The sequence below is a fragment of the Podarcis muralis genome, chromosome 7, assembly GCF_964188315.1.
Source record: "Podarcis muralis chromosome 7, rPodMur119.hap1.1, whole genome shotgun sequence".
Taxonomy (NCBI): domain Eukaryota; kingdom Metazoa; phylum Chordata; class Lepidosauria; order Squamata; family Lacertidae; genus Podarcis; species Podarcis muralis.
The window spans coordinates 43214156-43241654 of record NC_135661.1 but is presented as its reverse complement, the minus strand read 5'-3'; the positions used below and the strand labels follow the sequence as shown (position 1 = coordinate 43241654).

At 47.8% G+C, this 27499-nt stretch overlaps 1 protein-coding gene across 1 annotated transcript in view; it reads right to left on the bottom strand.

Annotated features, from left to right (window-relative positions):
* Positions 1 to 26511, bottom strand: part of SLC7A5 (solute carrier family 7 member 5) — a 46239-nt gene extending 19728 nt beyond the window's left edge. Inside the window, exons 1-2 of the mRNA XM_028739942.2 lie at positions 25361 to 26511; positions 9589 to 9714 (exon numbers count right to left, since the gene is read on the bottom strand). Coding sequence (XP_028595775.1) covers positions 9589 to 9714; positions 25361 to 25967 — 733 coding nt within the window. The 5' untranslated portion in view covers positions 25968 to 26511. The remainder of the gene's footprint in view (positions 1 to 9588; positions 9715 to 25360) is intronic.
* Positions 26512 to 27499: the final 988 nt, after the last annotated feature.

Genomic DNA, 27499 nt, shown 5'->3' with positions numbered 1-27499 from the left:
CTCCATGCCATGTATCATTTTATAAACGTCCATCGTATCACTTCTTTCTTGCCTTTTCTCTAAACCAAAAGTCCCGAACGCTGCAGCTTTTCTCATGGCACGTCCTCTTCCTGGCTTTCAAGACAGAACGCCCTGCAGTAGTCTGACTTGCTTCTCCCTAAGCCTATTTCCTCTGGCTTTTGAGCCGCTCAGAAGATTTGGATCAGAGGCCACAAAAGGATGAAGAAGTAAGAAGCCGGCCAACTGGGCTTCCAGGCCAACGGAACACAAGCTAATTAAGGGTCTTTGCTTGGCTCACAACACAGCCAGGAACAAAACACCTTCATCTACGGTACGGATTTGCCCAAGGGAAGTTTGCTGGCTGTTCCTGGTTTCAGCAAGAGGCCACGAGAGATGGAGCAACTCAGAGCGCAGAGAATAGCAACTTTGCTGCAGACATGGAGAGGGGCAGCGCCAGGGAGGGATTAAGACCTTTAGAGGTCCTAAGCACTGAGAAGATTATGCTGCCCCCACATAGACAGTTAAAATAAAAACAATACTGAACCGCAAAGTGTTATTTCTGAAATGGCACAAAACTTACATGCATGCTAAAACGTTTACATGCATGTATGTCCTGTGCAATTCATGGCCGGATCTGATTTCCTCGCATTATTTCAGTCTATGTTCGTAGGACACCCCCTTGGTTTAGGTGGGGATAAATAATAAAAAAGAACAGAGAGATTCAGAGGGTGGCAACACAAGAATGGGCCTTTTCTGTGGTGGTTCCCCATTTGTGGAATGTTCTCCCTGAGGAGGCTCACCTAGTGCCTTCATTACATATCTTTAGGCACCAAGTGAAAACATTCCTCTTCACCCAGGACCTTGGCTGTTAAACAATCAACCACCTTTTAAACAGGGGAGGGGGTATTGTATTGTTTTGTTTGTTCTTATGTTATGCAGCCCTGTTTAGGGAATCTTTTAATGTTTGATGCATTATTGTATTTTAATATTTTGTTGGAAGCCGCCCAGAGTGGCTGGGGAAGCCCACCCAGATGGGTAGGGTATAAATAATAAATTATTATTGTTGTGTTTTAAAACTGTAAACTGCCCTGTGATCCTCAGATGAAGGGCGGGAGGAGGAGGAGGAGAAGAAGAAGAAGAAGAAGAAGAAGAAGGAGGAGGAGGAGGAGGAGGAGGAGGAGGAAAGTCTAACAAAGTTATTATTTTTCCCATGATAACTACCTCAATGTTGTTTTTTGAAAAGTCCAATTGTTTCCAACAAAAATTCTCATTTTTGTTTTGTGCTCCTGCTTTACTGATGCCTTAAGGATGTTCCTAGTCTGCCTACTGAGTAATCCAGCACAGGGCAGTGCCAGTTTGAAGGGGGGGGGGGACACGAGTATGTGCACATTTATGTAGAAAAGGAAATCATGCTAGATGTGATGTGATGCAAACTCTGCTTAATTCTCCCCCAAATATAATTTCAGCTGCCACGCTGGGCTTCTAGAAGAAACACCAAAGTTGCAAGTCTGGCTTTCTGCTTCCGTTAAGACAAGTGTGTTTTCATCGCAAAAGACTTTACATGGCAGCAAGGCAAAAGTACTAGAGGAGAGGGTGTCCTGGTGGGTGTCCCAAGGGTTAAGCAGAGAGGCCAGAAGGGACTGCATTTGGCCCCCAGTTCCTCACCCCTGGTCTAAGGCCACAAGCTGCCTACACAGCCCTCAACACTGCCAGAGAAGCTTAACAGGAAAACTTAACCAAGTCTTGCACTGTAGGGTCAGGAGCATAATTGCACAGATAAGTGTGCATGTGTCATATGGCCTGCCTACTTTTTAATCACAGGTTTCAAGCATCCTATCCAAGGTGAAAGAGGGCCCTGCGGGGCCAGGCGTGCCCAGCTGGCAAAGGCGGGTGCCCATGGTGCCTGAAGCCAGGCGGGCACGGCAGAGAGCGCGATGCAACATGTTGCCAGCTCAACTTTGCAAATCAGGAGTGATTTAGGGTTTGGGCATTGCCAACTCCACTTTGCCTTTTGCTCTGGGGCTTTTCATCACAAGCAGAATCCGGGATTTTAGCATCACCTAAAGAGGTGAGCTTGAACTTCCAAAAAGCTTTCAATGGAAGTTCCTCCCCAAAGCCACCCGTGTTTGCTTAGCAGTCATGGAATAAGAGGAAAGGACTTCTTCTGGATCAGAAACTGGAAGCAGAGAGTAGGAACAAATGGGACAGTCCCCACAATATGGAGGGATGTAAAGAAGTCCCTCCATTCTATGGGAAGGGCTGCAGCTCAGTCCTAGAGAATCTACCCTCCCAGGTTTAATCCTCGGCATCTCCAGATAAGACTGTGATTGTTCCCTGTCCGAAATCTGGGGAGCAGCTGCCTGTCATTGTAGACAATGCTGGTCTAGATGGACCAATGATCCGACTCTGTATATGGCAGCTTCCTATGTTCCGGGCTCCTACCTAAAGTCTTGTGCTAGAACTTTAACTAACTGGGATATCCCAAGTGGAACAGAACCCACTGCAGCTTGCATCTGGTGCTGGATTTAAACAGCACTGACTACAAGCCCATTTGCCAAGGAACACACAGAGGTGCACTGTAAGGTTCCTGACTGGTCACCTGATAATACTAATAAGATCACAGGGCAGAATATGGATGTGCAACAGGCTCAAAGGCTTCAATTCTTCTGGCAGCCCAGTCTACAAACCCCATGTCATTCCTGAAATTTCTGCTTTTGAAGATCACCACTGCTTTTCCTTGGGAAGGACCCAGAAGCAGGGCTCCGGTGCTTTCTAGTTTGCCCTTGCCATGTGTTTTGCTGCAGCATCATGTACAGTCTTAAATAGAGGTACACAATTTAGAAAAAGCACCAGGTGAGTGTTCTGCACTCTGCTGCCAGTGCTCAAGTGCCATCCATCCAGGAGGAGAAAAGAAGGCTGTTCTCATCTTTTCCAGGTCTGGTTCTAATAAGAAAATCCGAGACAATCCCCTCTTCCCCAACGTTGGTGCCAAGCCAAGGAATTAGTCAGATAAGCCTCGTTGGAAGAGGTGGGGAAGGGGCGATGTCCACCAATAAAGGGAATCTGAGTACAATAAAGACGCCAGCCTCCCCTGGGAGAAGCATCACCAGCCAAACGAATTAGACAAAGCGCTCTTTCTTCTGGAGGTAAATATTTCTCTCGCAAGAGTGAACAAGGTAATGAGGTTCCTTAGATGGTCAAGAGCGGCCCAAATGCACAAGCTTCAGCTAGAAATTATATATATGATATGTCTCAGAATCCTTTGCAACACTGCAAGAGATCCTTCTTATGGAGTGTAAAGGGCACATTTTCTTCCTAGTCCAATTTCCCACTCCCCAAAATTTATAAACCACTTAAATCCTCAAATTGTAGTTATTATTATTATCATCAGCTTTTTTCTCTCCACCTCTCTTTACTGATTTCCTGTGTGTGTCTTTTGTATTTGACTATACTAATATAATTTCTAATGGATGGGGTAAAGTAATTAAGTATATAATCACACCTAATGAAATGTGCTGTTTTTCTCCTCGTTTACTTTCAACTTTTCATTATTTAGGCACCCCTCTCAAAAAAAGCAATGCTGAGATCATGCTAAGATGTCTGAACCACATGACAATTACAAAAGTGTTTATCCAGACTTGAAAAGAAAACTATCAAAAAGGTCAGCATAAAATAGTGTAACACGTACTGATAAAATCAAACTTTAAAAAGCAAGGGCCTGTAATGAAATTGTTACTGGGGGCTCCCAACTCCCAGCACCTCCAGCCAGCGATCAAGGATGAAGGGAGTTGGGAGGGTGACATGTGGAAGGCTGCAACTTCCCCATCTGTGTGACAGATGTGTAAAACACCATTTTAAAAAATAAGACATTCAGCCAAAGTCACACACCTAAGCTTCCCATGAAGAGCAACCAAAGCTAAGCGCACTTGCAGTGTCCTTAAATGACCCTGCATCTGTTCAGCAGAAGCTCAGGAGAAGAGCCCCAGAAGACGGGAGAAAAATGGCTTTACTGCAAAGCTGGGTCTGACAGCTGACCTGAAAAATTATTTAGTTCAAAGACATGCAAAAGCAGCCAGAACTTAATTTTTTTTATTTAAACAATTTAAATACCTACAGTTGTCTCTAAGCAGTGTACAAAAAGTACAATATAGAAAAGATAAAAATTCATTGGAACTGTAACATCAATTAAAATGCCAGTGCTGAATAAAACATTTTCAGTAGATGCCAGAAGTTCATCAGGGAGCTGTCCTGTCTGAACTCAACTGGAAGAGAGATCCACAAAATCAGGCCCATGATACTGAGCACACAACTTCTGGTGGGTCTGAGCCACGGAGGACCACTAGCAGACCTCAACGATGACGCAGGGATGCAAGGGCTTGGGCTGCCCTTGAAACATCCTGGACTCAAGCTGTTAAGGGGCCTGTAGCTGAATACAAGAACAATGAAGCTGGCCCAGCAGCATGCAGGCAGCCAGTGCAAGCTTTTGAGCACCAGAGTTATGTGCTGGCAACATCAACCGTCTGGCCAAAGCATTTTCCACCAGCTGGAACCTCTGGACCAGGCCCAAGGTTAGCCCCGCATATAGCACATTGAAGTTACCAATGCATGAATTGCTGTGGCCAGGCCATCCCTGCCCAAGCCAACTTAGTAGAAGAAGAGGTGGGTTTTTATGCATCTTTGCCATTACAAATTTTGATGCTAATGCTTCCTTTAGTGATTACTCAGTGGGCCACTGCAAACAAAGAAGGTGCACATTTTACTGGAAAAATCTTTGTTCTCAAAGGCAGATGGGAATAGGTTATTGACCCAGCCCAATTATCTAGAACTGCACAAGGCCTTTGGGAACCCCTCCATTTGTAAGTGGTGACCAGAGAAAAGAGTCCTGCTATGGAATGCTCCCCACAGAGCTAAGTGCTGACTTCAGCATCATTTTGTCAATGGATCAAAACTATTCCATTTACTGGGGTTGGGGCTAGAGAACTTGCAGCTCTCCCATTGTTTTTGGACTCCAGCTCCCATCAGCATGCAGAAGGGAGAAAGTTGTAGCCCAGGATCATGTGGCTCTTCTGGTTGGGGCTGATGGGAATTGTACTCCAAAGCATTTGGAGAGCACCAGGGTTGGCAAAGGCCGCTTTGCAAGCAGGAAAAATGGTGCAATGCGGATCCAGAGAAGATGGGAGTGCCCTGATATAGGGCTTCTGTTGAGGCATAGTGAGAGAAAAGCCATGAGGTGAGGAAGAATCTCATTTTGGGGGTTTGATGTGGTGGCTGAGAAAGCTGGGCTGGGGCAGGACAAACATCTGGAGGGAAGAAAGCTTGCAAAAGTTGGATTAGGATCTGCCTGCATACTTAAAGTTTTTCTGTTCTCGCTACTTTTTTTATTAATGTATAGCTCCTCTTTGATGCTATATTATTGTATTTGATAGCTTCAAGGTTGTTTTAATGGCTATTTTGTGCGTATAAGACCTGTGAACCACCTCAACAAAGGTTTTTAATATAAAATGCATTAAATGCCCAATAAAAACAAAAAATCAAAACTGTGAATCGCTTCTGGGAACTGTGAAGTGCAGCATATTAAGGGGTGAGATTGTAAACCCAACAACCAGACCAAATGGCTCTTAACCAGACAACACCGTTTTCCCATCATTATCTATGCACAGCATGTGCAGGGTACCTTTTTTGGGTTGCATCCTGCACACAAAGTGAGAGTTATATGACGGGAGAGCACAAGAACGCAGAACTTGTCATGTGCAGAATTCAGAAGCTGAGTGCCTCGGGGTGTTGATCTTGTTAGAAAAAAGGAACCAACTCCCTAGTTCTTATTGATGCACACAGGTAATGGGGGGGGGGGAGTGTGATAGAAACACAAATGTCAACTATTTCAAAATCTACGATTGGTTTACAGCTGTGAGTCTGCCGATTTCTTGCTTGCATAATCATGACCTGAGATGCAGAGAAGACCTTTGAGGCAGATTCCTGTGAGTGAGAAAGGAATCTCTGGAGATATTAAAGGAAGGCTATTATTAGCCTAGAGCCCAAAAGGTGATGCCGGCATTCCATGGCCATTAACGACAGCCCACCTTAAAGGAGGAAATAAGTTGAGCAAAGCACCCTACGCAATATGGAAGGGGTGGGAAGAAGAAAAAAGTGTGTTTTGCAAGCATCACCGCTGAAAAACTGCCCAAAGGTCACAAGGCAATTACAGGGGGAGGCAGTAACAGGAGAAGAGGGAAAGGAAAAATAATATCTTGCAAGTTCCGAAGAGGGCAAAGAGAAGTGGAGAATTCCTTCTGAAAGCTTTGTTGTTAAACAAGTGTCCCTTATATTGCTCCAGAATAGAGGGGCTCCCTCCCCCCCCCCAACAACCTTCTGTTTTGTTTTACAGAGGGAGGAATTCCTCCCTCAAAAGTTCCCATCCGCTTCTTATCCGTTTATCAAAAAATACTGAAAATTGCTGAGCAGAGAGATCTGTGCTGACACCAACCAGGTCCGGGTTGGCAAGACATTTCAAGAGTTTGTGTCACGAGGCTCTGCCATTTAGAAGGAAACAAACACAATTAACAAAGTTAGCTTTATTCTTTTAAAATGCTGAGATGTTAAGAAAGGAAGGAAGAAAATCTTTCAACTTAAGAGACAGGCTCTTTTTTTATCCCTTTGCGTCTTCATTGGACAGAACTGCTTCATTAAGCTCCATTTATTTGTTTGCATTTCTAGACCGCTTGTAAGCTGCAAGATGCTTGAAAGCAGCTTGCGAAGTGAAGCACACACAAAAATGGAACGAAAATAAACAAGAGTGTGCAAGACAGAGAGAGCAGCAAAACAAATCTCCATCTGTAAACACACACACACCCCAAAACACTTGAAGACCAGGGCTGTAACTAAAACAAAAATCCATTTAGACCTTCCAGTCTCTAACAAAATAAAAACAGAACAGTCATGGTTATGGCTACTAGTGCCTACTAACTGGGGATGGGAGAGAGAGAGAGAGAGAGAGAGAGAGAGAGTCATCCAATTAAGCCGGAAGCAGGAAGATCCAGGAGACACAAAATTCAGGACTTCTTCAGACATAGGTCACCTATGGGATTTGCTCCCACAAGATGTAGCAATGGCTACCAACTTGGGTGGCTTTAAGAAGACAAATTCATGGGAGGTGAGGCTATGCGCTAGCCCTGATGGCTGCTGCCCCAGGGCCTCCACTGTCAAGAGAAAGAGAGCCTCTGAACACGAGTTACTGGAAATCTTAAGCTGCACTCTGGGTCCCACTAGTGGATTCCCCATGGGTAATCTGGTTGGTCACTGTGAGATCAGGATTCTGGACTGCATGGACCTCTCATCTGATCCAGAAGGGCTCTTCCAATGTTCGTTTTTGACAGGAAACATAAACACAGGCACCATGGAGGTCATACAAGGGCCCGGGACTCATCTAGGCGTCGGTAGGGAAAAGCCGGAAGGTGGCAAGATGCGGAACAAGGCCTCTGCTGATGGCTACTGATGAGCTTCTGGGTTTGTACAGAAGAAAGCAAGCCCTTGAGATAACCCCAGACACAAACGGTATGCCTGAATTCCTGGAAACCTATGTTACCAACACATAAAGCTGCCTTATATTGAGTCAGACCACCAGTTCAGCTAGCCCAGCATAAACTCTACACTGATTGACAGGAGCTTTCCAGGATTTGGGCAGGAGGAGTTTCCCAGCCCCACCTGAAAACAGACACCAGCACTGAAGAAGTGCATGCAAAGCAAGTGTGGTGAAAATTACAAGCACCTATTTCCTGACTTCTAGCATCTTGTGGCAATCGATCCTCTATATCAGTGTTCCCCAACCTTGGGCCTCCAGCTGTTTTTGGACTACAATTCCCATCATCCTTGACCACTGGTCTTGCTAGCGAGGGATGATGGGAGTTGTAGTCCAAAAACAGCTGGAGGCCAAGGTTGGGGAACACTGCTCTATATGTATCTCTTTGCATGGGGGTGGAGGCAACAGCCCCCTGCTTGCTTTCTAGATTTCCCCAGAAGGACAGGAGGGGGCGCAGTTTCCTCATGAAGACTATCCTGTACTGACAGCCCACAGGCGTCATTCGTCTGCCTGCATCTCTCTTCTGGGAGTCAAATATCCAGCAAGTGGGAGTGGAAGGGGTGTGCATGTGTGTGCTATTTTGCACCAAGCAAGCCCTGCCGGCTGGCGAAAACACACAGAAGGGAAACACCATCCTGGCATTTGATCTCCTCTCCTAGACAAGCAGCGAAAGCAGAAACAGGCTGCCACAAGCCATGTGACCAGCCTGCCTGGACCCCTGTTGAATGAGGGGTTGGCTCAGGTGCCCACCACGTCCTGCCATGTTAAAAACAACAGCGATACAGGCAGGAAGGGCAGAGGGTACATGCAGTCAAGAGGACAAGATCTGAGCCAGGGAAGGTCAGACAGGGTCAAGGGGAAAACTTGACTCTTCCCAAGCAACTCTCGTTTCATAAAAGGCTGATGTGGGGCAGAGAGCACAGCAAATGAGGGAGGAAGGAAGATAAAGGCTGTCAAGGGTCGCTCATCCTTAGGGATGAGGCAGAAATTTGATGCCGTTTGCATTTTAATGACCTACTTTGTACACCTTGAACCAATACACAAACCAGAACGCACCACACTTCGACATTTGTACTCTGATTTTTTTTTGCAATGCAGTCTGGCAACCATAAAATGTATGTGCCGTGGGGAAATGTGAGTGAAAATGCATGCACTTTGTGAGTGTAACAGACAAGAATGCCTGACGTTAGAGGAAATTGCTTCCAAAATCTGTATATTAGTCAAAACTGTATACAAAAATTGTCTCTATTTGGAGAAATTCGCACTAAAAATGCTAACTTTCCTGAGTGGTTAAACTGGGGGGGGGGGGGGGGGCGGGGGCGGGGGCGGGGAGAGATAAAATCCACAAATGAAGGTGACAATACAGGGAACTGAATTTTAAGATTAGAAAAATGAAAAACAGAGAGACCAAATGTGCCATGGATGTCTCTGTGCAAATGAAGCTTTCACTAGCATTTCATATCCATGAAGGCTAGGAATAGCTGTAGCTGCTGAATTTCGTCTGACAGCTTGTCCTGAGCATCCGGTCAGATCTCAGAACTACCACATTGCCCAAGTGAAAGATGCGCCGTTACAAGGCGTTTTCTGGAACGTTTCTCCTATTTTTGCAGTTACCTGAGAAAATGCAGTTTTGTTTTCCCTGGACCATAATGAGAGAGATCAAGTCTAGTCTCAAATAGAAGAAACAGGGGGGCTGCCTGCAGTGGCAGGCCTTGGGGTCCCAAATTTCAGCAGTGCCGTACGTGACACCAAAATCTGGTGCCCCCACCTCTTGTCCATGCCAAGTGCAACTAAAGTGGCTGCACTCCCCTAAATCTGCCTCCCTTTCCTGGAGCTTTTGGAGCTGCGGACAGCGAAATCAGGTACAATATTTAAAGCTATTCTGCCTCTGCTGCTAGAGCCAGAATTTGGGGGAAGTCCTCCCTAACAACCTGCCACCCCTACCCCTGTACCACCTTCTCCTCCACTTCCATCCTGTTTTTTGAAGAAGCAAAACACACATACACACTCACTTTTTCCCAGCTGAACGAAGCCCAGGATGATGATCAAGGCGAGAGCCAAGAGCTTGGCAGCCGCAAAGCCATCTTGGACGCGGGTGGCGGCCTTCACACTGTAGCAGTTGACGGCTGTGAGCAGCACTGGAAAGGAACAGATCAAAGTGGGTTAGTTCACTGTTGGGAGTAGGAGCTTCGCAAGCCACCCTCTTTTTTTCTACAAACAGGAAAAGAAATACACCATACTAAAGATTGAGGGCAAGGCACAGCTGTTTTCTTGCAAAGTTTGGCCCTTTAAGGAATACCACATTCAGCACAACTCCACACCCCCCCCAATCATCTGCTGGAGTTGTACCTGCAAAGCACAGTGTAGGATCTGTGCAAATGAATCCAGGCCAATGAATATCCCCTTGCCCACACCAGGGGGGGAAACATATGCATACAAAATAAATGAGAGCTGCACTACTCTCACCAATGCACAGATGCACTTCTGCGGCCAAACTTTTTGGAAGCTTGTGGTTGCTAGGACTCCACTTGGCAGACGGCTTCCTCTGAAACTGTCCCCACTATAAATGCATCCATGCTGCCGGCACCTGCACACAAACACACAGGCACGCTCCTTCCAATTCTACATTCCTCTAGAGTGCAGTCTGGTGAGAGAGGGTGAGCTTTTCCACCTGAAGGCTGGAGGCAACCAGAGGTTTGCTCTTTTTCCCTCTCAAAGGGAAAGCCTAGAGAGCTCAGCCTCTTCTCCAGCTGGGGAGCTCTAGAGGAAGACTCTAGGGAAGCAGCAGACATTGCACTGGTTCCGTTTCAGAATATTCTGACAGAGGATGCAAGAAGAGCCTGGCTGCTAGATCAGCATCCCATCTAGCCCTGCATCCTGTTTTCACCAGGTGCCTCGGAGATGCTCACAAGCAGGACCAGAGCACTCTCCCCACCTTATTTTTGGTTTCATTGTTTTGCACTGTAGTCAAGCTGGTAACTGTTTTAAAAACAACAAGGACACACAAGGCAACTGAGAGCCACTTTGGGGCCCCTTCAGGGCTCATCCTGCAGCATATAAACGTGAGAGAGAAGATTGAGAACTTCTCTCTAAACTATACCTGCATCTCTCTGCTGCCACCCAGCTCTTCCCTCTCCACTCCAGTCTCCCTCCTATCACACCCTGGCCTCTAATGCAGACTTGAAAACGCTCTCTGCAAGGACAGGGCCACGTGGATGGTCTATGAGAAGCAGTGCCTAGCACAGTTCCGGGTACAAAAAAACCTAACATTTCCCCACAAGCAGATGTTCACATCCTAAGGCAGAAACAGCAGTATCACTCAAAGCTCACAGCTGCAGATTCTGAAACACAGGGGAGGATGCTACCTCCTTCCTAGCTGGGGAGTTTTCCCGTCAAGTAAGGTTACTGCATCTTTTTGATGCAGTAACACATGGTGAGTAGGGGAAACTCGAGCCATACTCAAAATGCTTGCTATCCAGGAAGTCCTAGTTGGGGTTTCCCCCCCCCCCTAGTGAATGAATGAATGAATGATTCAACTTCCTTGCAGATGATTCAAAGCTAGGACAAGCAAGAGAGGAGGACAGTTGCATCATTCACACCTAAGAGCTCCTTCGCCCATTTCAGTAGGTGCCACCTCCAGCGCCACCGATTGGCCCTGCAGCAAGGAAGAGGCAGCAACCCGAGAAGCCGGAAGTTCCTTTGCATAATCCCCTCTCCACCCCCATATTGTATTTGCCTGCAAAGCTGCTGTTGCCTCCTTCGGCAGGGTGGGGGCACCCAGCATCCCCTTGCAGAGAGTCAGTCACTGCCTTATCTAGAGGACGCTGGCTATCTTTGCATCACACTTTTATTAAAATGTTTGCACACTATGAGAATGCAAGCGCACAGGAGTGTGAGAAAGAACATTCCCCCTTGAGGCTAGAGCAGTGCGGTTTTAAAACGTGCACTGCAATCCCGTCCAGTGGCACTCCTGCCTGAAAGTTTTGGGCAACATCTGTGCAAACTCCTCCTTGCAGAATACTGCCCTGTTTTTTAAAAAACCTCCAGGGCTTAAGGCACACCAAGGTATAGCCCTGGAACCTTTCCCAAGAACTCACGGGGGACGAGTGCTTTAAGCAAGTCAGTCTCTCTCGGCTTAGCCTCAGTGCTCCTATCTGCAAACTGGGCGATGCCAATACTGTCCCTACTTTACAGGGCTGTTGGTGAGGACTGCAAGCACGGCAACACACGTTACTTTGAAACACTTACTGAGTGATGCGTCAGTGCCAAGAGGACCCTGAAGCATATACAGAGTGCATGTTTCCCTCACCCGAGTAAACAAAGATTGGAATCATGTGCTCCCACTCTTAATGTAGCATCCCTCCCAGGCTGGTCAGAATACCTGCACATCTAAGTATAGAAATGAAGCGCAGCCAGCCAGAAGCTTCCGAGGCTCATATACGCAGCAACAAGTAAACAGATACATATGTTCAGCAGGAGCTGATCTCAAACTCCCTACAAGACCACAGATGCAGGAAGCCAGATCTGCTGACTCAACATTTGAAGACGGCACTGCAAGATCCAGCAGGGCACCCGACACTTTGAACTCAGACGGGCTAAGCTGGCACCCTTGTCATTTCGGCACACTTTTAACTGGCTAACTGTGCCATGCGTAAAAACAGCAGAGAGGAAGGATGCCAAGGGGTGGCATCCTCAGCAGCTGCTTAAGCCTCCCCCCCCCCCACGGGAGCGGCAAGCAGCCCAAAGGTTTTTGCTTTGTTTCTCCATCCAGCCTGGTGCCCTCCAGATGTGTTGGACTCCCAGCAGCCACAGGATCATGCTGGCTGGAGCTGGTGGGAAGCGCATTCCCAACACATATGGTTGGGATGGCTGCACTACTCCATTTATTTTACAAGGTGACATTCATAGAATCACAGAATTGTAGAGTTGGAAGGGCCCCCAAGGGTCATCTAGATCAACCCCCTGCAATGCAGGAATCTCAACTAGATCATACATGACAGATGCTTTAAAACCTCCAAGGAAGGAGAGTCCGCTACCTCTCATGGAAGTCTGTTCCACTGTCGAACAGCTCTGTCAGAAAGTCAAAGCTCAATTGGACTTATCCCCAGGTAAATGTGCAAAGGAATGCAGCCTTAAAAGGTGCTCTTTGTGTCTCTGAACTTTGATAAATAATAAAACTATATTTTATAAATAATCCCGGTTCTCTATGCTGTGCATTTTGAAAACAAACTTCTATTATGTCACCTAACGCAGCAACTTTTAAAAAGTTTATAGAACCTTACTGGGGTAGCGGGGGAGGTTTTAGTTACAAAACTTTGCTGGTAATGAGCGGCTCCTTCGTTCCCTAAATTTTAGAAGTTCCCACTATGAACAGATAAAGCGAGACCAAGTCACTGTACAAACAAGCCATTTAAGATGAGAGAGAGAGAGACATAGTAACTTATTTGTGTATCTCTCTTTCTAGGCCTGCACAGGACACAAATTTGTCACTTTCAAGACACGTAAGTAGTTTTTTAAAATCATCAGGCTGCTTGGGAAGAAGAGAAGACAGTGGCACTATCAGAACACACTAGCAGGATTCTGAGTGAAAAATAGGGGTTATCAGCACAGAACAAACCAGTAGCAGAAAACGCCTCAAGGAAAGGAGTGTGTTCGTGTGTAATGTGTCAGTGACTTGACTCCACCTCCCTCCCTCAAATTAGCAAAACAGACATCTTCCTACGGTTAGAAGTCCACTCAGAAACACAGTTTCCCCGCTAAATACACAGGTGCATGATGTTGTCTTGCATTGAGTCAAAGAACATTGGTCCAAGCAGCTTGGCATTGCTTACTCTGACTGGCAGCAGCTTCCTAAGGTTTCAGGCAGAGGGAGGTATTCCTCTGCCACACCACCCTCACATAACATGCCAGGGACAGAGCACAGTGTTATAAGAAAACAAGATCACGTGTGTTTGCAAAGCAGGAACTCTGCACGGGCCTCTGTTACACCCCCTCCAGGAGGAAGGAAGGTGCTCATTTCTTGCTTGCTTTCACGCATGAGAGTAACATGTAAGCCAGAAGCTCACACAGCTCTAAGTTGCACCAACCTCCCGTTAAAAAATAAATACAGTGGTACCTTGGGTTACAGACGCTTCAGGTTACAGACTCCGCTAACCCAAAAATAGTACCTCGGGTTAAGAACTTTGCTTCAGGGTGAGAACAGAAATCGTGCTCCGGCGGCGCGGCAGCAGCAGGAGGCCCCATTAGCTAAAGTGGTGCTTCAGGCTAAGAACAGTTTCAGGTTAAGAATGGACCTCTGGAACGAATTAAGTTCTTAACCCGAGGTGCCGCTGTAATTGTTTTGCCATATTCAGCACGATTGTTGGGCAAAGTAGCCAGCCCAGCATAGTCAAACAATGCAAGCAACGTGTTTCCTAAAACCACAAGAGAAACGGGGGGGGGGGGGTAATTAAGCCAAAGCAGCCCCCCATCTGCCTCCCAAAGGATTTTTTAAAAAGCAATAGAATATTTGTTTCCTACTGGTTATAGAGTCTTCTGCAATACAGCTGTTTGTAGATGGGACAGTGGAAGAATCTACCTTTGAATGTGGTGGTCTCTCCTTCCTTAACTCTGATTCAACAGGAATTGGTCAAATCTGCTAGCTGTCAAACAACTGCTTCTTACACGTGATCCTCTTTCATGAGCTTCCCCCACATAGGGACCCACATCCTTTCCAAGGCGCCACGAATGAGGAACCAAAACAGTACCAGAGCCGGATGAAAGAAGCGGTGCAATGCAGGGTTCTGAAACCAGGAACGGAAGCCAGAGAGGAATCCCAACAGCCAGGAAATGAAGGTGCGGAAAATACAACATATTAGATAGGTGTAAAAAAATAAAAATAATCAAATGGAAGAGCAAGTAAGAAGGCCAGTTGCAGTGATAGTACACCATAAAAGCAGAAGGTCTCAGCAAAAGATTAGCCTACTAAGAGAGTTTGCATCTACCACAACAGACAACAGGAAACTGAACTTGTGCAGTGGGTGCAGCTGCTGTTTTGGGGTGGTTGTTTTTTATGAAGACAGGTTGTCTGGCTTTCCAAGAAATGCAAGAACAGGTTTTTCAGTCAGTGGGTTCTGGAAGCCCACTCACTTACAGGAATTGGTCAGCGGAGGAAATATGCATGGGAAAATGGAAATGAGAAAGGCCAATAGTTCTCCAGGAAAAAAGTATGCCATGGCTCAGTGGCAAGGCATCTGCTTTGTACCCAGAAGGTCCCAGGATGAGGCCCTAGCATCTCAAAACGGGGCCCAAGAATGTCACAGACCCTGCAGAACAGTTTCCAGGCAGTGCCACTGATCCTGAGCTAGGTAGATTAATTGACTTGACTCTGCATGGTGCACCTTCCTATGCTGCAATGCTTCTTTTCACATAAGAGGCTTGATCACTTTTGCAGGGTCAACATCAGGGGCTTCTCAACTCCCCCACCCCCAAGACCAGCAGAAAATTGCTGAGGGTCTTGGTGGACCAGTTCATAATTTGTCTGCCTGTTACAGTGGTACCTTGGTTTAAGAACAGCTTAGTTTATGTACAACTTGGATTAAGAATGCTGCAAACCAAGAAGTAGGTGTTTTGGTTTGGGAACTTTGCCTTGGAAGAAGAACATGTTCCCGTTCCTGTTGAGTGTGTTCCATTTGTAAATTGAGTCCCCCCGCTGCTATGGGAAAGCATGCCTTGGTTTAAGAATGCTTTGGTTTAAGAACGGACTTCCGGAATGGATTAAGTTCGTAAACCAAGGTACCACTGTAACGTGTTATGCTAAAATGCTGCATGCGTTTTAACTGCATTTTTATACATGCCATCTGAATGAAGCTCACGTGATGGTCCACGGATCACATTATGAGAATTGCTGGTCTACACTGTGTACCAAGGAAGCCAACACTATGAGCTACCAGGAGATGTCAGTTACTTCTGAAATTTGGTCAGACTTGCCACAGTCTTCACTACCTTTGTAGCATCTTGTGGGTGTTTGCTCAGAGTACTATTTACATCCCAGATCTGGAGCTGGATTCTGCTCTTAAAGGGCTGAACAGTTCTTACTGCTAGGCTTCTTTTAAAATAGGAACACATGTCTCTCTCGCAGGGCACAATATCAGAAGAGGTATCACTTCTCATCTCTCATGCGCATATGAGTGAATGCTTATTTGAAGTTGGCGCATGCCATTTGGAGCTTTTAGTAAGTATTTCCATTTCAAAATAAAAATCTGCTGCCTCGTTTAGATCGCAGAGTAACCTTTCAGTTGGTTTAAAGTGTTTATTTTTTTATGAGCGATTTGATTTGATTTGTGAACTAAACACTTCAGTTGTGGCATTAGAGAGAAAACTTCCCAATGTTAGTAAGCACGCCAGAGATTAAAAGGTTGGACCTTCCATCCCAGCAAGTACAAGTCCCAGGAAACTGAAAGACCCCACACTCTGCTTTGCTGTACAGTGGTAGCTCGGGTTACAAACACTTTGGGTTACAGACTCCACTAACCCGGAAGTAGTGCCTCGGGTTAAGAACGTTACCCCAGGATGAGAACAGAAATCGCGTGGTGGTGGCACGGCGGCAGCAGGAGGCCCCATTAGCTAAAGTGGTACCTCAGGTTAAGAACGATTTCAGGTTAAGAACAGACCTCCAGAACGAATTAAGTTCATAACCAGAGGTACCACTGAACAACTGTCTCAATATATTAACTTTGTTTTCATCCCTTGTAACCCAGTTTATAAATGAAGGAATATGCAGCTGTCCCATACGGGGATTGAACCTGCAACCTTGGCATTATCGGCACCATGCTCTAACCATTTGAGCTATCAATGAAGGTGCCTGAATCTCATTATCCAGCTTGCCTTGCAAAGCAAAAACAACTGCATTCCACTTTGCTAGCCTCACCTTTTGTTAATATGCATGGCAACTTTGCCAAAAGAAGAGGCTTCTTCATCCCAGGCCCAGCGTTATTCATTACCTATCATTTAGAATAGATAGCAAGGGATGCTTCCTACACTGTAAACATACCCAGGAAAGAACTGGAGCAAAAGCATTCCCCACAGGCTCCAGTGTTAGCGTCAGGTGGTCTTGGAAACAGCAAATCTTCTTACAGCCACACAGTGAATGAGAGGAGCCTGTATCCCTATGACCTGAAGCTCCACTTCCGAAAGGACAAAAAAAAAACACCCCACCAGGATGAGTAGTCATGGAGCATGCCCTTCCAGAGGCCAGGGAGCCTGATGCAAGCAAAAACAAGTGGTGCTTTTGCAAACACAGTGCAGCTGTAATTGAGTGAGGGTACTGAACAATTCCTGTAAGCCAGAAAACCAAAGGCAGTTCTGATATGACCACACTTCATAGCTTGGAGTAATTGCAACAGACAAATCTGGTTAAGTTTGGTGGCCAAAGGGATTAAGAAGCTTGAGCCAGACGCCTGAAGTTGAAAAAGCAAGGAGAGCTGAAAGCAGGTTATGCATTTCCACCAGATGCAGGCGGGAAGAAAAATGTGCTGCTACCAAGAGGCACTCAGCGAAACAGTGAACTAGACCCCTCTTGGGGCATGGAGCGAGACTGTCTGACTTGCAGCTCAATGAGAAAGGTCTATCCTGCATCCCTATGCTCCGCACATTACTGGGCTGCAGAGGGAGGCACAACAGGGGTTCCCCAGATGACTGCAGCTTGGTTGATGCAAGGAGAGATGGTCCTTCAGGTAGCATAGTAACAAGCCAAAAAGATTGTGGCAAGGTAAGCTCTTCTAGGAGAGTAGGCAAGAGGCCAAGGCAGCACCACACAAAGAAAGATAAACGCAAGACAAACAGGAGTCAGGCACCTACAGCATCAAAAAGCAATCTTAGGGTGGAGGTCGGCAACTGGCAGCCCTCAAAGCAAAACTGTCCTTGGACTGGAACCATTTGGCCCCCAAACCTCTAACCACTTTTTTCTGGCCTGCTTAACCAGATTTCTTGAAAGGGTAGGAGGAATCCACTTCTCACATGTTCCTCTCTTCCTCCCCATTTGTGGCAAGAGGGTAGCAGGGAGACAAAAAGGGGGTAGGAACTATGGCTAGACTTCCCAGCAGGCCACTTTGGGGAGTCCTGACCAAACACACATAAATAACCTAGATAAAAACCAGGACCCTGGGAGGTTACTGGCTTGCAGTGGAAAAGCTCACATCTCTAAGGCATCAGTAGCAAATGGGCACTGCTGCAGGTGGTTATGTTGATGCAAAACCTTTCAGGATCTGGAGGGCAGCTCTCAATCAGGGGACGCCTAGTCCGGCCAAGCAGCTAAAGGATCAATGCTCAGAGTCAACCGAGCCCCTAATATGGTCAAAGCAGCATCATTGCTCCCTGGAAACGCACAAATATTTATGATCCTCAGTGTAGTGGAGCAAGCAGTGAGCCACCACACAAGCCCTGAATTGTGCAAACCGGGGAGATTATGGGTGCAGCTTGGATCCTGCCTCTGCAGAGAGGCATGAAAAGCACGTTAAAAGAGTCAGGTTGAAAAAGTACAAGAAAGGGGACTGTTTGAGAAGTTGCTCCCAAGTACAAACTTTGAATGCAGGTAGGCAGGGCTGGGGAGGGGGAAAGGAGTGAAAAACAGAAAGAGCTCAGCTTGCACTACATTTATTGGGGAGCCCAGGGCTCTCAAGAAACCAAGGAACACAGAAGCACATAAGTTCTTTTGCAATAAAACTAAATTGTCTCATCCCACCTTTCCTCCAAAGAGCTCAGGGTTATCCCATTTTATCCTCACAGGAACCCTGCAAAGTAGGCTAGGAGCCGAGGGAGACATACTCAAGGCCATCCAGAGAGCTTCATGGGTGAATGGAGATTTGAACTCAACTCTCCCCTGCAGGATCAACAGTTTTGAGAGCACTGAAGAACTTTAATAAATAAATAACTCAAATCCAAACTCCATCCACTACACCGGACTGCCACTTGGTCAGATGTGCTCTGGTGTTCAAGTTACAAGTTACTTCAGTCCATTCTCACTTTTGCACAGATAAGATAAAGGCAATTAAACGCAAAATAATAACACTTAATTGTATGGTTTCCCCCCAAAAAATGCAATTAAAACTATTTAGTTCAATTAATTCAATGAAATTGATGAATGTGATGCACTGATACAAGCTTTTCGATGTCTGATAGTCATTTGCGCTTCCAGTGCCCCCTGCCTTAGTGCTCCCCCCAGGTAATCCCATTGCCCCCCCGGGAGCAGTTCCTAGCCATTGGTCTAGACTCCCTTTTTAAAGCCAGCCAAGCTAGTGGCCACAGCTACATCTCAAGGGAACGAGTTGCATGACTTAACTATGGCACTGTGTGAAGAAGCTCCTCTTAACTTTGATTTAGAACCCTGAAGTCATTTCTGTTTTGCTCCTTGCAAAGGGAAGATGCAGGCAAGCAGACTTGTGACGGATGTATTTACCAGCAGCGCCGAGAGCTCTGGAAGAACATCCTGGATTCCGAAAGTATAAGCAGTGCAATCTTTCGCGTTTGCCATTTATCACCGCCTGCTCATCCAACTGGAGCGAGGAAAAGATATACTGCAATTATAGAGCAGCCAATTCTAAGCAGCTGGAGCAAACATTTCTCAAGTGAGCCAAACCCTCTGGATCAAAACTGCTTTGATCAAGCACTTTGAACCCTTTGCCCTAGATTTGCTCCCACCTTGGGCAAAAAGCTGGCTTTGTTGTAGGCAAGGAAGCAGATTTCGAAGGTGCGTTCACACGAAACCATGCGGAGCACAGATCAAAACATTTCTGAAGCCCAGTTTTGCAAAATTCTCCTCTCCCTACCGATGACATGTCAGAGCTGGGTCAGCAACTGGCAGCCCCTGGGCACAATCCTGCCCAAGTAAAAGCCACCAGCTAGCCTCCCTAAAAACATAAAACGCTCTCATTCCTGTGTAGCCAGCGGCGAGCCAATTCTCCCACCCAGACAGCTGTCTGCCATCTTTATTATTGTTCAGCCAAGCCACCAAGTGGCCAGGCGGGGGGGGGGGGGAGGTGAAGTAAGCCTTGAACTGGAAAGAGAGGAGGGGGGAAACCGGAGAAGTCACGTGCCTAGTTGCTGGGCAACCACACAATTGTCTCCCATTGATTCCCGTTAGAATCCAGCAGCAACGTGGGACCACGAGGGGTTGCCTGGCAACAGCACGTGACACCCCTCCTCCCCTATGTGCGTCTCTCCCCCCACCCCACCCCGTCTCCATTTTCGCTTTAAGGCTTGCTGAGCTCAGCCGTGCCTGCCGCCAAAGTACCTGGCGCTAAAATGGCAGAAGTCAAGAGAGAGCCTCCGCCACCATGTCACATGGTCCAGTGCGAGGCTGGCCCCTGCTTCCAACATGGCAGGCAGCACATGCAGAATCCCCAATGGAGGCAGATTTGGGAATGAGGCATAAGCTGATCACTCCCACAAAGCTCTGTGCAGGAACAGAGTTTAGAAATGCCTGGCGAGAGATGGGGAATCTGCTTGACCCCAGCTACAAAAGCTGGGGCTGCTGAAGAGGCCAGAGACCATCTTGGCTGTGAGTCCTGGAAGACCTGCTCCCTCTCCTGTAGGCCTTTTCCCACATGGCCTGGGAGGGTGGGGCCAGGACGGACTCCAGCTACAAAAGCTGAGCCTGCTGAACAGACTCTTGGGCTGGGGGATGTTGCTATTGGTTTTTTACATCGTTGTTTTAGATCTTGTGATTGATGTGGAGATGGTTCGGTTGTGTATTTTTAATGTTTTATTTACCTTTTATCACTCCTTTTGTTAGGTTGTGGTGATGCATTTTTGCCACGCTGTAAGCTGCCTTGAGAATATTTTGAACAGCAGAAAAGCGGCATGCAAATAAAATGAAGTATGTAATTTTCTAGAGGGATTCAAATATTGCTTGCTGCCACTTTGGACAGCGCTGACGGGTGTGGGTGGCTTTAAATGGAGAGAGAGCAGAATTCATGGCAGACAAAAGAAGCTATGCATAGCTACTAGCTGGATTAGGACCTGGGAGACTCGAGTTCCAATCCCTGCTAGGCCATGAAGCTCGCTGGGTGTCTTAGGGCCAGTCACTGCCTCTCAGCCTAACCTACCTTGCAGGGTTGTTGTGAGGATTAAATGAGGGGGATTAAAAGATGGTATACGAAATAAATAAATAAATAAATAAATAAATAAATAAATAAATGCAAACGGGCATGTTTGGCTGCCACTTGTCGGAGTCAGTAGTCCCTGAATACCAGTCGCTGCAGTTGCAATTTCTCCTGCAATAGAAAAGGTCATTGTTTGCCTGTTCGGATGATCATGGCAGAAGGTGGTGATCCAAAGCACACTTACATGGGGGAGAGTTACCCTCCCAAGTAACACTATCAGATCAAGGTGTTAGCACTGGCTCCAGGCCAGCACCTCCCCTCCTTCTAAAGCTCTTGGGAGGCCAGAGAGTGTGGCTGGAATCTCTGCCTTTCAAATTTTCAGTCTAGGAACAGGTAATGGTAGGGTTGAAATAATCCCTCTGAGCCACATCAGAGATTCCACAGTTAATTCAAGCATGTATATGGATGGGGAACAGGGAGGGAAGGAGGAGCAGCACATCAAAGGCACCAATTAGCAGGGATCTAGTAATCTCCCAACGCAAAAGGAAACATATAGAAGGATTTAACCAAAAGCTTCAGAAAAAAAAAGCCAGGCAGCAGCTCACTCCAAGTACCTAAACTCAGACCCTGTGAAGTTAGAAAACAATTTTTACTTGACATGCATTAAAAGCTTCTGTACCAGGAGGAGGTTAAGTCAGGATAGCAACGAGATTCTAAATTGTGAACCTATTTGTAGTTGCTACGTGAGATAATCCAGGCAGGTGTCAAACAAAAACCTTGCACCCAAATACTGTACAACCTGATGCTGAGTTTGCTGCTTCCAGACAATCCAGGTATTTTCACCTGTGCTCAACCCAAGAAGAGACTCATCTGCACGCACTATTGACCCCCCCCCCATGAAAGTGCCCCCAAGTTACCATTTTCTTTTCTCCCCCAAGTTACCACTGGGCCTCAAGGTGACAAGGGGAGCCAGTAACATCTAGAAGGCAGGGACCAGACCTAGATGACAGAGCACCTGCTGTGCATGCAGAAGGCCTTGGGCCAATCCCTGGCATCTCCAATTAAACGAATCAGGTATCAGGTGACCAGTAAGGCACAACCCTGGAGAGCTTACTTGTCAGATCAATCAATATTGGGCTAGATGGACAAATAGCCTGGACTGGAATAAGGCAGCTTCCAATGTACCTCTCTTCCATACACACACACACTCCACGGTTGTAGACAACATCATTAAGCAAAGATGGAAAGCTGATGATGCTCTGGCATTTTATTTTGAAAACATTCCTGTAAACAAGGACGGGAATGCAAGGTAAGTAGGATGAGGCAGGTGGAATCTGCCCTGCCTTACGGGTGTGAAAAGTAAGAAGATATATTTCTAGTTAAGAATTTTGGCTGGGCTGCACCAAGCAACCCCACCTATCGGGAAGAGTGCCACAATCAAAACGAGCATCAAGCCAAGGGGAGGTTTGCTCTTGGCGAAACCAATTGTGCAATTTTCAAATTCCAAAGCACTCTTCCCCTTGGTTGCTCCAAACCAAGTGCCCTGGGGCGAGAGGAGGGGAGAGAAAATCTACCCCAATGGAGAAAGTGCAATTTGAAACTAGAAGCCCCATGAATGTTTAATGCTTATTTAGTGCCAGCCAAGGCAAAGTGGGTGCCATACAGGGCCCATCGTCATCTGATGAAATTCTACTTGTGACATCACACCTTACAGAATACCACAGGGCTGTGACCCCAAAACGGTCGTATTTTTCACTGCTGCCCCTGTACTTTGGAATGTGAAGCCGCAACCGTCAGTCGACGTCTTGTAAAGACAGATCTTGTTGCCCAGACTTTCCCTAGGCCATAACATAGACTTTGCTTTAATTTGACTCTTCTTTATATGCTTTTATACTACTGTTTTACTGGTTCTATGTAGTATTTTTCTTTTCAGTGATACGGTTATTGCTTTGTACGGTGCTTAGATATTTTATAAATGCTTTGGAATTAAAATAAGTGACAGGTATAGCCTCCGCAGCCAGACACAGGCCATGAAGTATGCGAGGCAAAATGAACTGGGGAGAGGAGGAGAGGTTGCAAAATGACAGATGGCGGGAGCCAAGGGAATTAAAGAGGGAGTGGCAATGTACATGCAAGGGGAGACTTTAAAGCACTGCTGACTCCTGCACAGAACACAATTTGCCCTGAGCTATCTATGCAGGAGGTTAAGCCGGGAGGAGTGTAAACAGTAACAGCCTGCATCCCTTGGATCCTACTGAAAATCCTCCATGGACAGAAAGGGAGAAACAAAAGTAAACACAGTGAGGCACACTCTGGGCTCTGCCATCAGCCAGGTAATCTAGAGAGCCACTGGGAGGCTGCACTTTCTGCTTCCCAGGAAGAACCATCAGGGCAAGAGGGAGACCAATTGGACCCCATCCCTTGCCCAGTGAAGGAGCAGCTGGTCCAGTGCTTGCTTTCCTCTGCCCTACCCATTAATTTTTCCTTTTGTATCATGTCTGCTAGGCATGTGTGCCTGCACAATCTTTTGATATATGCGCATAGCAACATAAGAAGCTGCCTTATATCAAGTCACACGATTGGCCCATCTAGCTCAGCACTGTCTTTATATATTGGCTGGCATTGGCTCTCCCTGGAAGTGTCAGGGATTGAACCCTTTCGATGCAAAGCATGAACTCTGCTTCTGATCCACCAGTTTTAAAAATTTAGGTGCTGAATAAGCTTATTATGCAATACTTCTAAAAACAATAAATTAGCAAAACAGCAACAGAACTAAGAACAGTTCTTCACCAATAGGGAAAAGCCACATTTGCTAGGAAATGGAAATACACTAGGCATGGGGAACCTGGATCCTAGATATTGTTGGACACCAACTCCCATCAGCCCCAACCACACACAGGCAGGCAGTCAGGGATGATGGGAGTTGGAGTCTCCTAATAACTGGGAGGGCCACAGGTTCTTCATACTTCAGGTAAAGAATCCATTCAGAAAACAGCTACCCTAATCCCCAAATCACGTCAGGTAAGAGTTTTAACTCAAAACAGTTGCAACAAAATGCATCTGAAGCACATTTACACCACAGTCTCTCACAGAGCTGCTACTACAGCTCCCAGGATTCTCTAGAGGGAAAATGTGCTTTGAATGTACAGTGTTTAAATGACCCTTTAGATAAATAGCAATACCTACTTTGCTTGTGGAGGAGGCACCTACACCTCGTCCATGAAGGACAAGGGTATTGGCAGCTCCTAGCCACCACGAGCCGCTGTGATAACAGGACGCCGGACTAGACAGACCCTTGGGCCTGATTCAGCATGGTGATTCTTATCAGAACCAGATACTGGGCAAGTGGAGAAATATCAAAAAGAGTAAACAGAAAACTTCATAAACACACAAGTTACCCAAAGACTGATAAGATAAGAGCTAAAATTCTGGATCACACAACACAATTGTTAAAATATTGATATTTTTTTTCATGGCAAGGAGATCTCTTCTCTGGGGCCAAGTGGAACTGGGACCACATACATACAAGATGAAAGTGGAACCAGCTTTTGATAATTGTGGCTCTTCAGAAACACTACCTGCCAGGTAAAAAAAAAGGTACTGTATATTTTCCAGTGTTTTTGCAGAAACTAGAGGGGAGGGGGCACTAAGTCAAGGAAACATCATTTCCCTGAGAACAGTCCTCTAAAGCAGAGGGTGGGGATCTTGCTGTCCCCCCCCCCCCCCGATTCCAGTCCCCATCATCTCTGACCATTGGACATGCTGGCTGCTGCTATGGCAAATGGGACTTGGAGTCCAACAACACCTGGCAGGCCACAGCAGGATCTCCTGCCCCCTCCTCCAAAAGAAAAATGCCCCTCTAAAAAGCAGACCACTTCATCTTGTTTTTCATAAAACCCTGAACTGCACAAAACGCAGCTTTCACACAGTGCCTAATTCATTCTACTGAGTCTCCGCCCCGCGCCCCCCCCCCCTTGTTATTCCAGCTCTCCCTGAGTCACAGGGCCGGCTCTACAAGTCAAACCTCACCTGAAAGCAGCAACATGTGCTGAGGCTCCGACACACACACACTCCCGATTTCCAAGCACCCTCCATTACTACCGACGTCTTCCGATTACTGGTCTCATTTAAGGAATTATTGCTATTTAGTATACAGGGTTGCATCTATCCGAGTTCTATTCAGATTAAATTAATGAACCAAAATTAGGCATATCCATTAACCTCAGTGGGTCTACTCCAAGTAGGACATCAGGGTAAGCCACTTTGCTTATAAAACGTTGGCGTTTCGCACCATGTTCTCTGTTTAACAAATTAAACGAATGCCTTGAGATTTACCAGCTCTCTCGCTTCGCCACCACAGCACCCAACCGAAGAGACCCACTCGTCTCCCTTAGTCCCAGGAGGCCATTTTTTTTTAAATAACCTCGTCTTAGGAGGCCAGTCCTCCTCAGCGCCTCAACCGCGAGGGACCCCCCCCTGGACCGGCAGCAACTGCGCCCCGAGAAGCCCCTTCTCCCCCCCCCGACCCTGAGTTAGGCACCTGGGCGGTGTCAGAAATGGCACCGGCCACGTGCTCAACGCAGCCCCTTCTCTAGCTCCCGCCCCGCTTTCCGAAAGCGAAGCTCCCTCCGCACTTCGCCCGGCGTGCCCCTGAGCGCGTACAGAGTGCCTCGGAGGACGGCGCGCGCCGGGCCCGGATACTCACGGACGCAGAGGCAGGCGACGAGCTTGGCGGCGCCGATGGGGACGGGGCAGGCGGGGAAGATGGGCTTGAGGAGGTAGGTGGCGAAGACGAAGGCGACGATGTACTGCGAGGAGGGCCGGATGATAAGCAGCTCGATCCAGAGCTTGAGGAAGGCCGGCAGCGAGCCGTAGACTTCCAGCATGTAGGCGTAGTCGCCGCCCGACTTGGAGATGGTGGTGCCCAGCTCGGCGTAGCAGAGGGCGCCCACGATGGAGAAGACGCCGCAGGCCGCCCAGACCACCAGCGACAGCCCCGGCGAGCCGGCCTCCTTCACCACCCCCGTGGGCGTCACGAAGATGCCCGAGCCGATGATGGTGCCCACGATGATGGCCACGCCGTTCAGCAGCGTGATGTTGCGCTTCAGGGCCACGCCGGGCGAAGACGGGTCCTCGCCCTCGGCGCCCGGAGACGGCAGCGGCGCGCAGCCGTTCTCGTGAGCCTCCGGCCCCGCGTCGCCGCCGCCGCCCGCCGCCCCGGACAGCATCTGCTTCTTCTCCTCCTCCTCCGGCGGCGGCCCCGACGAGGCGGCCGAGCCGCGCTTCTTCACCACGCCGCCGGCGCCGGACATGGCGAGACCGGCTTGGCGGATGCTGCTGAGGCTGCTGCTGCTGTTGGCTCACCCGAGCCTGTTTGTGCAACCCGAAGCTCCTCGCTCGCTTGCTTGCTTGTTTGCTCGCTCGCTTGCTCGCTGGCTTGTCAGCCCCGGCACGAGCAAAGCGCGCGACACGCCGGCTCCCTCCGCCGCCTTTGGCACCCTGAACGGCGGCGCCCTCTTCGCGGGCCCTTTTTATGGTGCCGGCACCTCCTGCTGGAGGGTGGGGAGAATGAATGGGAGGCCGGCCCGGCCCCTCCCCAACACGTGCTGGCCGCGCCAGAAAGAGGGGAGACTCGAGATCACCCCCGTTTGGCTGGGAGGAGGAAGGGCGCCTGACAGGAGCCCCAGAGAAGCAGCCGCGGGGCCGCGCGGGAAGAAGGGACTCGGTGCATCCTGGCACCGGCCGCTTCAAGCCGGTTCTGGATCGCTCCGCAGAGCCATTGCAAGGAAGGAAGAGGAGAGGTGGCAGCTGGCGGCGGGGCTCCTTTGATCGGATGCAAAGGAGCGCACCGCTGGGGGAAAGCGAGATCCCCACGGGCCAAGCCGAAGGCAAGAGAGCGCCTTCTCGTCCCAAGGGTGGCTTTACGCATGCTCTGGGCGGGGACTGTTTACGCTGCCTGGTGCTCTCCTTGCCTTTGCAAGGTTGCTTCCAAGCGCCTTAAAGCCTCGAAGGAACAGAGCGCGACAGTGCAGCGCGCCAGCAGGAAGCAGCTTTCCATCTGGCTGCCGCTTCTTACTGACACGTGGTCTTATATACAGACGTTTCTTGCGGAGACATGGCTAACACGTTTTGTATGCGACTCCCCGCCGCCCGTGGAAACTATGCAGACAGGAAAAGTGTAGCTAATGTAGATCTGCAAAGCCATTCTGACTGACCCAAAATGTAGAAAGCATCCCGGGACAGTGCTCTTGAATAGCATCATCGCTCCTATGCTATCATCTTTTTCTTTTTCTTCTTTTTGCAGAGTTAAGTCCTGGCCAGTTTCCTTTTTTCAAAGGTCGTCTATGGGCAGGTCTCAGCAGCCTTTGGGTTTTGAATCTTTGCTTGTGAGAGAAAGGCTCGCCTCACCTTTTAAAATTTGTACAGAACTGAGTGAGTGAAGAATAGCAGCAGTGGCTGGTGCCCATTGGGACTGGCAGGATAGAAGGCAGAGAAGCCATCAGTTGGCAAAGCCAGGCCCTGGGGGAGGCGGAGCCAGAGCCAATGAGGGACGGAGCCAATTCTAGTTTTAAACCTATTTTAAGTCTATTCCACTGTGAAATAGTTATTTCTGGCAGAAAGCTCTTCTTGGTGTTTAGTTAAAGTCACATTTCTTGTAAATTGAAACCATTAGTTCGGGTCCTAGTTTCCAGAACAGGAGAAAACAAGTTTTCTGCATCTTCCATATGACAGCTCTGTAGATAATCTGGAAATATCTATCCTATATCCTCTCACTCTTTTCCAGGCTAAACATACCCAACTCCTTCAACCGTTCCTCATAAGGCTTGGTTTTCCGACCCTTTAT